We start from the raw sequence: 14,346 nt of genomic DNA, 5'->3' as shown, positions 1-14,346 counted from the left end.
CTCCTCTTGGGCCTCAGCTCGACCATCTGTAAAATGGACGCACTGATCGATGTGATCCTATTCCTCGGTTCCACGGCCTCGGCCCCCTTGAGGCCCGGCGCACAGAGGCAGAGTCTGGGAGCGAGGCCGGGAAGAACTCCCGCCCCACCGCAGTCGTGCTCGGTGCTCCCAGCCCAGGAACTGCACGAATTCTGGCGGCCCCGGCAGTTTCGGCTCAGACGCGGATCTCTGCCAGGAGTGACGCTTCTTTCTCCTGGAGGGTGAGAGGTGGGTTTCCCCAAATTTCCAACAGACGTGTGGACGTGCCGGACGGAAGGCCGAACCTGGAAAGAAGGCGCGGTCGCCTCCCACTGGTGGCTGGAGGGATGGCAGGTGGGCCGCGCGGCCCCGAGCACTGGGGTCAGTCGAGCCGGCACGACTGCTTGCGGGCTGTTTCCCGCGGCAGTCCCCGGCGCGCCCCTCCCCTGTCCCTGATCCCTCTCCCTCCCTTCCTCCCTTCCTCCCTTCCTTCCTCGTAACCGGATCTACCACCGGATTCTTGGCGTCAACTCCCAAAATACGCGTTAGCCGCTCTCCAGCCCGGAGATCGCTTTGGCCCCTCGCCGACCCTCCCTCGGCCGCGGCTGGACTCGCGGCTGCGCCAGAATCCTCCCACCGGGAGTTCAGCCCGAGCTGCAGAGCTGTCCACCGCCGAGGTGCTGGAGCGACCGCCAAGGCGAGTCCCGAAGAGTAGCGTGGGGCCTACCGTCTCCAGGAAGGAAGCCCTCTGCACGCGCTCAGAGGCAGAGCGCCATGCCTCCTGCGCGGGGGCTGATCCAGGCGCCTCGGGAGGAGAGAGGGATCCACTCCCGCGTTTCCAAGAATGTCAGATCTTTGGAGCGCAAAGGACTGGAGACACCGGGCGCGGCGGGGGGCCCTGGCTTGTGGTCCCGCTCTGGTCTACCCACTTCTCGCCTCCTCGCGGGGGTTGCAGGATGTGGAAGCTCCTACACACGTGAAATGCCATTCGCACATTACATGCTCCGTCTGTTTTGCGATTGAGAGAGTCTGGTTGCCCAGGGCTGCCCCCGCCACTGCGGTGACTGAGCCAGAGTCTGGAGAGTGGTGGGCAAGCGAGGAAGGGAACCTCTCACAGAACTGAGCTGAGGGACCACTTAAAATGCGCTCGATGGCGTTTGGGAGTCAAGCAAGAGGCGGCTGGAGCGGGGATCCCGAGAGGTTGAGAACGTTGGAAAGCGAGAGTCGCCCCTGCCCAGAAGTCGCCGGACTGCGGCCCCCGCGCGAGTCCGCCCGGCTCCGCATCCCGGCCTGCTTCGTTTCAGCGGCCAGGAAATCCTGCAGGAGAGGACTCCGGGGAGGGGGGACGGCAGAGAAAGGGGCTTTTCTTGTAAGCATGTCCACCCAATCTTCGGTAAGTGGGACGGGGCGAGGAGGAAGGGGGTCTTCTTTCAGGAGCCCCATACCTGGGCCCACTCCGGCCACTGCGGGGGCGTCGGGGACACGGGTCTGGTCTCCAGGGCGCGAGGAGCACTGACCAGTCCCTCCACTGGCTAAGGGGCCACGGCCGGCCGGCTTCTCTTCCCCCCGCCCCCCGGCGGAGGGAGGAAGGGGCAAGGCTCGCGAGACGTGGCCGTAGCCGCGGGAGGCAGGGCTGGGCCGGCTGGGTGGGGGGGGGCGCCGCCGCTACCGCCGCCGCCGCCACCGCCCGCCCGGAGTCGCAGACGCAGCCCAGCCCCCGGCGGCGGCAGAAGCAGAGGCGCCCTCCTCCTCCGAGGTAACCGGGAGACGCCTGGGGGCCTGGGTGTGGGGAACGGTTGCCGGTCGGAGAGCGTCTGCAATAACGGCCCTCCTCTCTCTCCTCCTTGGGCGTTTGCCCCGGTGCCTCGCCTCCTCCGGGAGCCGTCTCCCCTTCCTCGCATCTCCGCAATCAGAGAAGGCGAAGTGGCTGCTTTGATCCTCCCCGAAAGTAACGGGGAACTGTGGGCTTTTCCTCCGCCCGGAGACTCCCCATGGAGTTCGAGCGTGGAGGGCTTCGGCTCCGTCTGCCTCTGAGCCTCTGGGAACATGCAGAGCGCCACAGCGCCCCGATTCGTCCTCCACCCCCATCCATCCCTTCCCGAGGGCGGGGCGGGGCGAAGGAATAGGAGGAGGCGCCCGTGACCCCTGAAAGCCGGGCGGGGAGGGAGAAAGAGACGCCGTTTTGGGGCTCCCGTGCTGGAGGGAGGGGCGGAAGGAGCGCTCGGCCGGGGCCCCCGGGACCGGCAAAGACTTCCTCCAGCCAGGCGCAGCTCGCGTGCCTGGGGCGGGGGTTCGCCCCTGTGCCCCCCCCCCAGCTGCGAGGCTGTTCCCGTGCCGACAGAGCAGCTGCGGGAAGCCGCGGGGGGCTGGGGGTGGCAGGTCTATTAAAAGCCTGAGCGCCTGCGGCCGGGAAGATGGAGGGAGGGACTTCCAGAGGCGCTGAGACTAGATGGTCCCCTCCCCCAGCCCTTCCACGCATGCTCCCGCCGGACACGTGCGGCTGCTCGCGCTGACACCAGACAGGGGGTCTCCCAGGCGCCCAGCATCCCCCGCCCCAGCCCCCCGCGCCCCCCCCGCTGGCGGCCACCTCCTCTGGGAATGGCACCTCTAGACCTCTTGAAGGAGCTGGGAGGAGTGTTTCCCAGCCCTGTCGCCCAGGCAGGTGGGCAAGCCTGGTGGAGGTCTCCCTCCCTGGGGAAGTTGAGGGCGGGAGGCAAAAGCAGGTTGGGGCTCCTCTGATCCTTGCAGTTCCAAGTGAGTCAGTGACACCAAGGGGGCTGGCTAGAAGGGAGACTCTGTGGTGATTGCACTAGAAAGGCCATTGCTGGCAGGACCCAACCTTCCAGGCTAGCCTGTAGCACCAGGTTGCCCTTGTGGTCTCCCATCCGACCCTGACCTGGCAGGCCCTGCTTAGCTCTCAAGCCCACCTGGTTGTTTAATGATTTTCTCAGGGACTGCAAAGGTTGGACATTGTCCTATGATCCTTGGTACTGTTGCACTGTAATTGAAAGAATTTCCCTAGGGCCAGCTCAGCTTCCTTTGCATTTGTAGCATGGGAGGCAAAGCGGCCTCCCCCCGCCCCACCCCCCACAAAGCCATTAAGGATGGTGCCCTTAGGCCAACTTGCAAGTTGAAATTACTTGCAATGAATTTCAGCCCCCAAGGATCTGGAGACACTTGTCACAATTCCAAGCTAGGGCTTGAGTGTTCCAGTTGCATGACTACCCACAGCTGAAGCCTAGCTCCCTGCTGCTTCCTCGACTGCCACCTTGGAAGGCCTCCCCTGAGCGAGCGATGAACAGGCTGGGGCGCAGGAGCTGTTTTCTCTTCTGCAAACTGTGGCTTCCAGCCCCTCTTCCTTCTGGCTGTCTGTGAGGCTGGGTCACCTCTGCATGGGAAACAAGGCAAGGTGGTTTCCAACCCTGGCAGGCGCCCTCATCTGGTTGCACCAAGCCCAGGACAGCCCTTTCTCCAGCTTCTACAAAGGGGAAGTGGGAGGGCAGGGACGTGCATGCCCTGGATACTCTCAGCCCCACATCAGACTCGGGCTGGTAAGCTTCTCTGGAGTGGTGCAGTTGCTGCTGTGTCCTCTCAGGAGCAACTGGAAAGAAGGAAAAGGGACACCCCACGGTTCCCTGCCCTGCCCAATGGGGCTGGAAGGTCCTCCGGGTGGGGCCCTGCAACAGCGCAGGAGCCCCTTCTCTCTGGTGTGGCTCAGACTCCAGCTCCCCTCAATCCACCGAAGGGCCACGGTCAGGAACTATGTGGGAGTCCCTCGTCCCCTGAGTTCCCCACCTGCATGCCCAGCAAGCGTCTGAGTGCTCCTCTCCAATAGCTTGAGGGGACCCAGCTCGGTCCTTCCCCAGGCCACTCACTCGCCCCCATTCTGCAGACAACCCATGTGAGGAGAGCTGCATGCATCAGATGAGCTGGGCTAGAAAAACAAGGGCTGTGTCCACCCAGCCTTGATCCATGGCATTTCCCCTGCCAGTTGTAGGCATCTGTTGGCGCAGCACTTGTTAGCTCCCCGTGCGAGGCTAACAGAGGGCCCATGGCCCCAGCAGCTGCAGATAACCAGTCAGACCACAACAAAGAACACGGGTTTGATCAGGTCATGCCTCGGGAGGAGCCGGGGAGGGCTGGTGGGGGCAAGCAAGCGAGGCTGCAGCCACACTGTCTCTCAGCAGCTGATGCAGTCCTGCCGAGGACTTAGGGCTCCCGGCGGAAGCCAGGCTGGTTGGGGTCCTCAGGACAGGCAGGAGGGGAGGGGCTGAGCCCCAAGCAAGGCTGCTCAAGGGAGGGTCCTCTCTAGGACCCATGCAGGCAAGGGGGCCAGGAGACCCTCCCCCGTGTGGGGAGGCAGGAGGCCAGGCTCCAGGAAGGGGCGCAGCCAGCAGTGGGCATGGCTGAAGACCTTTCCCACCACCAGCCTGCCTCTTTATGGAGGGAACCCAGTTGGCGGCTGCCTGCCCACAGTACAAAGGCGCTCAAATGCCCCAAGTGCCAAGGTCTGGGTCAGTTTTCAGCTGCTAATCCATGCAGGGAGTGGGGGCAAGTTCCGGCTCAGGCATCCCCTGACAGGCCCATGATGACAGGGACGTCCAGGGAGCCATTTTCCTGCCCAGCCTCACTGGGGGAAAGGCAACAGCACACACACACACACACACACACCGCCAAAGAGACAGCTACTTTGACCTCCAGCCTGAGCAGATGCCCAAGGCCTCAAATGGGTACCTCTGCGCTCTTTCTTTAAACACTCCTGCCAGGCCAATAAGGGGCACCTCTCCTGCACATTCTCACCACAAAAGTTCCAGTACCCCCACCACCTTGCTTGCATTCCCTTGCTTGCTGGCACCCTCTCATCTCATACATGCATGCAAAGCTCTGCTGGTTTATTTCAGACTGGAGGTCTTTAAATAGCTGAACAGCTGCTGGGCAACTGGCCTGGAATGGAAACGGGTTCTCCAAATCCCACTGCATGCTGCTTGGAGGTCTCCTGTCCTTTTTCAGCCCACATGCCATTAGGCTCTTCCGTAAGTGACTGCCACAAAGAGAAGTCCAGAGTATAATCTGGAAGAGAGAGGCTCCCAGTCTCCCAGGCTTCTTGACTTGGACAGACCCTTGAGGCCAGCTAGTTCAACCCTGCTCCATGCAGGCATCCAGTTCCCAGCATCCCCAGCAGACCCCCCTTAAACACTCGCAGCACAAAGCTCAGTCTGGGCAATCTGCTGTGCCTTGCCCAAGTGGCCTTGAGCAGCAAAGAAGTCTTTCCTGACCTCCTGCTGGAAGTTGCCTTCCTGTGCCCAAAGGCATCCACGGGATCCTGCCCCCACCCCCCTTCTCTCACCTCATCGTGTAATACACGTGAAATACAGGTTTTTATTTCTCAGGTTTTTATTTCTCATCCTGAGGCCATTTCTTTACTCACCATTTCAGCTGATCCTTGTAAGGGGACCCATCAAGCAACAGATTCAGAAAAAGCCCCCCTCCACCTGTCCCCATTGTTATTTCTCACCTGACTGCATAATGAGGCAGGGAGGCCTTCTGGAGCAGGCCCTACCCCAGAGGAGACCTGCCTCCTGGGCCCCACCAGGAGGCGCCATTCAATCGATGGGTTAATCAATGGGTCCCAGAGCATGCCAAAAGCATCCAGCTCTCAGTTGGCTCAGAGGGGGCGTTCTTTGAGAGGACTGTCCAGGGATGCTATCCTTGGTGGGATGCCCATCACTTTCAGTGCCAGCGTTTCAGCAGTCTGACTACAAAAGCAACACGGGGTGGGGTGGGGAGGAGGCCGCTTAAAGAATACGCAAAGGAGCCCACCTGGAACAGCCGTCCTTCCAGACTGCAGGCAGATCCAACATGGGGGGCAGGGGGGACCCTCAGCCATTCCAGGTAGGCCAGGCTAGGAAAGGACTGTTGAAACTCTGCTTTAGGCCTAAGAACGGAATCTTGAAAGTCTGACAGAGTTCCTCTCTCTTCACCCCCCACCCCTGCACCCCATACCAAAGAGGATCAAGGCAGGCGATCTCCCCCCTCCCCCTCCCCCTCCCTCCAAGCTGATGTCTGCATAGCTTAACCACCCGTCTTCAGAGTTATCATACTCCTCTGCAGGGAGGAAGGGAGTCAGCAGGACAGAGTGGAAGGTCCACCGGGGATGGACTGAGAGCAGGAAAACCCTGGCTCACGAACACACGCATCAACATCCTTTCCTCCCGTCAAAAGGTTCCGGGACTTAGTATTTCCAGACACTCAGTTGCTGCCCCTCAGACTGGACTAAAAGCCATGGGAAACTCACCCTACTGAGACAAGGGGCCTGAGCCAGTTGTGGGGGGCAGGATGTGATGTGTTGATAGTCAGCGGCAGAGCAGGAGGCCATTCTGAAACAGCCTTGGATTGAAGTGTCTCCAACGGGCCAGCTGGGTCCTTCACCCCCTGCCCAGCCAGTCCCCCAACCAAAAACGCTGAATGGATGAAAGGTGGGCCTTTTCAAGGCCTGGCAGCACCCCAAAGCACCCCCGCCATTGGCAGCAGGCATACCCGTTGTGGCCTGCCAGTGGAGGAAAAGGGTGCTGGCAATGCCATAAAGCCTTGCCCTGCTCTCCTAGTGCAGAGGCTCATGGGACACAAGGGAGTGGGAGGGGGGGTTCTGTGCCCCAAATGGGGGCCTTTGACCCAGTTACTGCCAGAGGCACCAATAAGGAGAATTAAGGTTAGGAACTGACCAGATGAAATGTTTTTTGTGAACAGGGTTCCTTTGGCCTGGGAGTCTGCAAGGGCAGCCTGTAATTGCTTAGTGGGAGGGATTCTGCACATGCTCTGTGATGCCTTTTCCCTCTCTCGATGGAAATGCCTGGGTTTTGCCCATGATACAAAGACTTTTGTGGCTAGAAGACCTTTAGGTGAACTACCAGCCTAACGCAGGAGGGCATAGATACAGTTGTGACTACCTGGCCCATTTCAGCACAAGACTCCCCCTCATCCCTCCCTAAAAGACAAGAAGAAGGAAAATAACATTAAGGCCACCCAGGGCTGCAGCAGGGGAGGGGAGCAGGGGCCCAATGAACAGTGGCCACCAATGAGCACCTGCAAGGGCCATTTTGTTTTCGCCTTTGGAAAGCTCTCCTTTTGGGAAGGCAACTTCATGATGCCCTCGGCAACCTATGATGGTCAGGACTGCCGCTGGGTCAGGGCCTCCCCCTTAGCAGTAAGACACTGTGGGGGACTTGCTCCTCGCTCCTCCCTCAGCGCACGGCTATCGCCTGGGAATCAGAGGGAGTCAGCCGTTGGCATGGGCTGAGCCGATAGCAACAGGGTGCCTTTATCAGGCACATGCAGGACCAGGCTGGGGGAGGTGCTGAGGCCTTTTCTCACTCTGCTCGTCCTCCCCTGCAGATGACCTCCTGCCACTCTGGCAAGATGCCTGCGCCATGGCCTTGGTCACTCCAGCTCTTCCTGATCCTCCTTTGCGTCCCATCCTCCATAGCAGTCTCGCCTGGCCAGACAGATGAGCTCAAAGTAGCCACTCAGACGGGCTGGGTGCGTGGCATCCGGATGCCAGTTCTCGATGGTCACATTTCGGCCTTCCTTGGCATCCCCTTTGCCGAGCCCCCCGTGGGCAGGCTGCGCTTCCTGCGCCCAGAACCGGTCAAGCCCTGGCAACATGTTCTCAATGCCACTTCCTACCAACATGCCTGCTACCAGTTGGTGGACAATACTTACCCAGGATTCCATGGCACGGAAATGTGGAACCCAAACAGGGACATGAGCGAAGACTGCCTCTACCTCAACATCTGGGTGCCCTCACCACGGCCCAGGAACACCTCTGTCCTGGTCTGGATCTATGGAGGGGGCTTCTACAGCGGCTCTGCATCGCTGGACGTCTACGACGGGCGCTTCCTGACCTACACGCAAAGTGTGGTCCTGGTCTCAATCAGCTATCGCGTGGGGGCCTTCGGCTTCTTGGCTCTCCTGGGGAGTCAGGAGGCCCCGGGCAACATGGGGCTGCTGGACCAGCGCCTGGCCTTGCAGTGGATACAGAACAACATCCAGTATTTTGGGGGCAATCCCAGAACAGTCACCATCTTCGGGGAGAGCGCTGGGGCTGCCTCCGTGGGCATGCACCTTCTTTCCTCGCAAAGCCGCTCCCTATTCCAACGGGCCATTTTGCAGAGCGGGGCGCCCAACGGGCCATGGGCCACCATCACACCAGCGGAGAGCCGGCGCCGCGCCACCCTCTTGGGGAAGAGGGTGGGTTGCCTCTTCACCAACGACTCTGAGCTGGTAAGTTGCCTGCGCTCCAAAACACCTCAGGAGCTGATTGACGAAGAGTGGTCCGTCCTACCCTACAAGAGCATCTTCCGCTTTTCCTTTGTGCCGGTCATTGACGGGGACTTCTTTCCTGACACCCCAGAAGCCATGCTCAGCACAGGAAACTTCAAGGAGACCCAGGTCTTGCTGGGGGTGGTCAAGGACGAGGGCACCTACTTCCTGATCTATGGGGTCCCCGGCTTCAGCAAGGACAATGAGAGCCTCATCAGTCGGGAAGATTTCCTGGAGGGGGTGCGGCTCGGCGTGCCACATGCCAACGATATTGCCACCGAGGCTGTGGTACTGCAGTATACTGACTGGCAAGACGAGGACAACCAGGAGAAGAACCGGGAGGCCATGGATGACATTGTGGGGGACCACAACGTCATCTGCCCAGTCATGCACTTTGCGACGCGCTATGCTGAGCGTGGCAACAAGGTGTACGCCTACCTCTTTGACCACCGAGCTTCCAACCTTATCTGGCCCCTGTGGATGGGGGTGCCCCATGGCTATGAGATTGAGTTTGTCTTTGGGCTGCCCCTGAACGACAGCCTCAACTATACTGCCCAGGAGAAGGAGCTCAGCCGGAGGATGATGCGTTACTGGGTCAACTTCGCCAGGACAGGGTAACTGGGGAGGACAGGGCAGGGGAAAGGAGAACAGTTGACAGTGCAGAGGGTCCTACTTGTCAAGGAATGAAGGGGAAACAGAAACTTGGAGGGTATCAAGGGAAGGGAGAGACCAGGGATGCAGGAGACAACTATTTGTAAAAGTGGAAATGAATACTGGGGACAAAACACTCACGCAGATCTTCAGGCTTTAAACTGAAATGACAGCTGGAGTTAGAGTGGGTTTATGCTTCAATATGGGTGCCTTTGTTTTATTATTACATTAGCTTTAGCAGCCAGACAGGAAGGGGGGACTTTTAAAATCTGCTTTTAAATGTTGAGACGTCATTCAAGCCTTGTCCCTGCACATCTGCATGAAAGATGTCTGGTTCCTAAATTGGAGATAGAAATGGGGGTGGGGTGGGTGGAAGCCCAGGGAGGTCTGAGGGCACACTGGATTTGGAAATGGGAGACCCTGACAGGGTCTTGCCTGGAGAGAAGGGGAAAAGGCTTGGATGGAGGCTTGGCACAGCAGGGGTCGGAAGGTTGGAAAGGCAATGGGATGATGGTGCCGTGCTGCACACAGCCTGAGAAAGTCATAAGGTGGCAGCAGCAGCAGCTGGGAGGCCTGCCTGCAAGCAGTGGGTTCCCTTTCTGTCTCAACACAGGAGCCCCACTGACCCCGCAGATAAGGAGGGTGCCTGGCCCACGTACACCCCCTCCAAGCAGCAGTACGTCAAGCTCAACACCCAGCCACTGGCCATGGACCGCAGCCTGCGTGCCCAGATCTGTGCTTTCTGGAACCGCTTCCTCCCCAAACTGCTGAATGTGACAGGTGGGTCGGGGCCCTGGGGCAGTGGGGGGAGGGGTGCCAAGGCTTCCTCTCTCCCTGGTCTTCTGTTCTATCAGCTCCAGCAACTCCCTTCATTCTGCCAGCAGCAGCCATCTCTCCAGGCCAGACATTTTGCTCCTCTCAGCCCAGCAGACCCTCTCGTCAATCTGCAGCCCCATGCCCCCCCCCCCCCGCTGCAAACTTGGATGGTTCCAGCCCATGATGTGGAGACACCATTTTTGGCTCCACTTAACTAACAGCCCTCGGGCTGCTCTGGCTGGCAAAGGGCCTCTCCAGCTGTCCTCCCCACCTGGCTTTAACTCCACGTTCTCTTCTCCCTTGTAGAGTTCGCCAGAATTTGCAATGGCTCCATCCAGAGCCACGGCCCCCTCTCCGCCCCACTGCCTCTGCTCGTCTTCCTCCCCTTCCTCCTCCTCCCAGGGCAGCTTCCACCTTGAGTGCCCCCCAGGCCTGGTGAGGGGGTAGCAGGAAGTGGCTGCTGCCTGGAAAGGGAGACAGTGGGAGGAAAGCCCACTGCAGCTGTGCAGGACCCCGGTGGGAGAACTCTGCAATGCTGGGAAGCCGGGCGGGAAGTGCCCAGGAATCCTGGAATGGCGCAAAGGGGAGAGGGGGGAGAGGCTCCGAGTCCCAGGACAGCTGGAGAACCCACTGGCATTTCCACCCCCACCCTGGAACCTGAGAAATATCAGTCTTGCTCCTGAGAAAAAGTCTGTGACCACGTTCGTTGGGGACAACGGCTTTCCCTGCGGCTTTAGGATGTGCCAGATAGCTGGTTTGCACAATTTATCCAGTGCTCCTGGACAGCGTCTTCCTTGGTGGCTAGCCAAGATGCGCATCCTGAAGCCAGAAGCAGCACAGGCGAGCAAGCCAAGGGGAGAGGGAACAGCTTCTGGGGCAGACCAGGCAGGGCGGGGGGGGGTAAGATGTGCCTCCCCCACTCCGTCCTTTCCAGATGCTTTTTTCACATCAGGCTCATGTCCAGTCTTGAGCCTGGCAAAGGGAAAATCTGGGGTGAAGGAGACGACAAAGCTGGGGTGCAAAATCAGCACCCCAAGCCCACCCCAGGTGGTGGACTATGTTCTTTGGGCACCTGAGAGTGGAGAGAGGTTTCGGTAGGCACTGGACCCCCTCCCCCAGGTGGCGGGAGGGATGTCTGCACATCTCGCATCGCTGCTTGGCTAGGACAAGACCAGGGGCATCAGGGGAGGAAAGGCCAATGGCCCAAGCCTGGTGGATGGTGGGGTGGGGGGGAGAGGGGCTGGATTCCCAGCTCAGGAGCAGAAGGAAAAGTGGGGCTCCCTTGGGCCCAGCAGGAGCAGGCCTTGCTGCCCCACACCTTTTTGAGGGGGTCTCCCAGCCCCTCTCACAGGCAATCCGGGGGTGCCATTCAACTCCTCCTGCCCTGCCAGACCCACAGCCCAAGCTTCACAGTCACGGAGCCCATTGCAGATTTGAAGACCACATGTGATGCTCCACACCAGGCGTCTGCTGATCTGGTAGACGTGCAGCCATTCCTCTGCCGACTGCTTTCCAACTGGAAAAGCAGAAGGAACCGGCCTCATCCCTAGCAAGGTTGGCCAGACACTGGCGGTCCAATGCGGGCCGGGCCTCCTGCCATCGCCCTAGCAGATTGCGTGAACTAGGCAGCTGCTGGGCCTGGTGAGGGTTCTTGTTGCCCATGATGGGGGAGGAAGCTGCCCGGAGAGGGTGGGGGGCTGCTGGAGGCAAACAAAAAGAGGAGGGGGATTCAGGAGGGTCCTTGCATCCAAAATCCTCCTATCACTCATCCTCAGGACACATCCTGAGCCCCTCCCTCCCCCACAACTTCTCTGGGGCTCTGCCATTCCCCAAGCTGCTTTGCAAAACCAAGGCCAAGGCTCCTTAGCCCCCAGGCACCACCTGCCCCCCTCCCCCGGTCTGCCCCTCCAACCAGCTAAATCACAGACCCCTCAAGATTAAACACCCCCCAGCAAGTGCTCATCTTCAGAAGCTGCAGCCTTTCCTGCGAGCTCTTCCTCCCACAAAGACATGGCACCCCTGCCGGACGTGGCACCCCTGCCACCAGGCCTTGGCACCTTGGGGCAGGGAGGGAGACACCCTCCTGAGTGAGGGTGGTCCTGCCCAGAACCACAAGGCCGACCAAGCTCTCTGGGTCCCCCTACCAGTCCTTTCCATCGCTAAGAACAAGCCCCCCCTGCCTTTTGTCCAGGGGATCCCACAGGCCCATGGAGAAAAGGAAAAGGTCCTCCACCCAACCACCCACCCCCAGCCGGGGCCCAGGAGGAGGCCTTCTTCCCCACTTGATCGCCTTCCCTTAACACCTCTCTCTCTTTCTCCCCCTCCATGTCCCTGGATGTTCTTGCCCCCCACCCACCCCCCACTGCCCGTCACTCTCTTCTCTGCTGGCACAACCCCAGACAACATTGAGGAGGCGGAGCGGCAATGGAAGCTGGAGTTCCATCTCTGGAGTGCCTACATGATGCACTGGAAGAACCAGTTCGACCATTACAACAAGCAGGACCGCTGTTCAGAGCTGTGATGGGAGGAGTGGCATCACCCCCCAGCCCCACCCCCCCAACCTTGCAGGTCAAAGGACCAGTCTGCCATTTGGTCCAAAGCACCCAGAAGAGTCCAACCACCCAGTCCAGGGGGACCCCTCCCCCCCAGCAGCAAGTTGATCTACTGCTCCACTTGGGGAGGACACCCCACCAGTTGTCTCTCACCCAGCCCCCAGCCACTCCCCATCTTGTGCCCTGAGCCTGCCCCACTCAGCTGGGATTTGTATATAATGTTTATTTAAAGAGGAAATGTGGTAAATCTATATATATATATATATCTATATAGATATATCTATATTTGAACTGTATAGCAACCAGAGCTGCAGCGACAACCCCCACCCCCACCCCACCCCCGCTTTCTGCCTCCTTCCAGGCAACCCCGCGGGTCCCAGGACGCCTCTCCACCCAGGCTACCCACAGCGGCCCCCTTGCCCTCCGCCGGATTCCGGCCCTCGCGACCCCGCCTGCCGGCACCCTGCATGCCTGTCCGCCGCGCGCTGAGCTCCCGTCTGTGTGTGACCCCCGGACCTGCTGCCAATAAAGTTGTGGCTTCCCCGCGGCTGGTCTTTGCCTGGCTGGGCCAGGGCGGGCGTGGGCCCTGGGCGGGACAGGGGAGGCTGGGCGGGCTGAAGCCTCGCGCTGAGCCGGATGCTGGATGCTGGATGAAAAGAACCGGACGCCCGGGCTGTCCTCGCTGCTCCACACCCCGCGTGGCTTCCCTAACCTCGGCGGGGCCAATCCTAATCAGACCTGCGGAGGGAGGAAAATCTGGGGCCCGTTTCCACAGGGCTACCTGGAGAGCAAAGGGCGGCGTCCTTCGGCTTCCGCCCCTTACTATCCGGATAAGTTGAAGCAGATGCTTCTTGAGCATGTGCACAGAGCTTTCTGTTCCTGGAGCGATGGGCCCGGAGAGCGTCGGGAAGCGGGGGCGTCCTTCTCCTCCTGTCTCCGGGCCGCAGACTGCCACGGAACAAAACCGGCGGCGAGCTGAAGACGCTCGGGTGGACTTCGGGGCCCTGGGCTCTTGAAAGGCCTCGCGGGGCAGCGCTGCCCGGCCTCGCGGTTTCCGGAGACGACCGCTGCCCCGCTCCGGGCGGCGGCGTGTCCTTTCTCAGGAGCGGTGGGCGAGGATGTGTCGGCGCATCCTTCTCCACGTGCAGTTCCATTGCGTGACCGTTGGAGGGAGGAATTCTGCTCTAGGCTCGGGCCGGGCCTGCGGGGCGAGGGTGAAGCCCATCCCCTGCGATGGTCCAGCAGCGCCCTGCTTTTTCCGGGGCCGCCAGGCTAAGGGGGTGAGAAGGGAGCCTATGGTGCAACTTCCCGACGGGCCCGCCTTCCTTCCCTCTCCCGGGACTCTCTTTGGGGCACCGCGGGAGCCTCTGCCCAGGATTGCGGGCTGGACCGCTCCCGCCCCCCTCAAGCGCCTTTTTCCTCTTGCGCCACCGGGGATGCTGGACCGGAGCTGAAGCTTCGCTTGTCCTGCGCCCCCAGCCGGCCTCAAATCGGGAGCCCCTCCCGGAAACCATCCAGGGGGTGTAGCTCTGAGACCATCACCATCATCACCACCATCACCATCATGGCCGAAGCTTTGAGAATGAGCCGGCAAATGTGTGGGGCAGGTGGGGGATCCACTGGTCCTCTCTTCTCTCTCTCTGCCTGCCCAGTTCCCACGGGACCCCGAAGTCTCGGCATCTGCCAAGGTGGATCGGCCGAGGCTGCGGGAGAGGGGGCTTAGCCCGTTCCCCCTCCGCAAACATCAAACAGCAGCAGCCTCTCGCAAAAAGAGGAGAGTGGCGGGGCGGGGGGGGGGCGGAAAAAAGAACCGGCGCCAGTGAGGGAGCGAGAGGAGCCAAGTTCCTTGTGGGCGGGGGTCTTGGGTCCTGCCAAAAAGCGAGCCAGGCTTCCCAATGGGGGAGGGGGTACCGCGCCGCCCCGACCTCTGCTGCTGCTTACAGTATGGGGGGCGGGTGAGTCGGAGACTCCCAGGAAGCTCGTCGTGGCT

At 60.5% G+C, this 14,346-nt stretch overlaps 1 protein-coding gene across 4 annotated transcripts; it reads left to right on the top strand.

The window, feature by feature from the left end:
* The first annotated feature begins 1,230 nt into the window (after nucleotides 1-1,230).
* Nucleotides 1,231-12,719, top strand: ACHE (acetylcholinesterase (Yt blood group)). Of its 4 annotated transcripts, none has more exons than XM_063301800.1 (4): nucleotides 1,231-1,411; nucleotides 7,411-8,951; nucleotides 9,602-9,768; nucleotides 12,204-12,719. In XM_063301800.1, exons 1-4 carry the CDS (start codon nucleotides 1,394-1,396, stop codon nucleotides 12,323-12,325), a joined length of 1,848 nt encoding a protein of 615 aa, XP_063157870.1. In that variant the 5' UTR covers nucleotides 1,231-1,393; the 3' UTR covers nucleotides 12,326-12,719. The 4 variants fall into 4 exon arrangements, with proteins under 4 accessions (XP_063157870.1, XP_063157871.1, XP_063157869.1 ...); XM_063301801.1 differs by lacking the exon at nucleotides 1,231-1,411 and adding an exon at nucleotides 1,437-1,774; XM_063301799.1 differs by lacking the exons at nucleotides 1,231-1,411; nucleotides 12,204-12,719 and adding an exon at nucleotides 10,111-10,581 and having other exon boundaries at nucleotides 7,277-8,951.
* The last annotated feature ends 1,627 nt before the right edge of the window (nucleotides 12,720-14,346 follow it).

The sequence above is a fragment of the Candoia aspera genome, chromosome 4 (assembly GCF_035149785.1).
Source record: "Candoia aspera isolate rCanAsp1 chromosome 4, rCanAsp1.hap2, whole genome shotgun sequence".
In the NCBI taxonomy this organism is placed as follows: Eukaryota; Metazoa; Chordata; class Lepidosauria; order Squamata; family Boidae; genus Candoia; species Candoia aspera.
The sequence above is the reverse complement of the archived record's forward strand: the minus strand, read 5'-3'. Positions and strand labels throughout refer to the sequence as shown.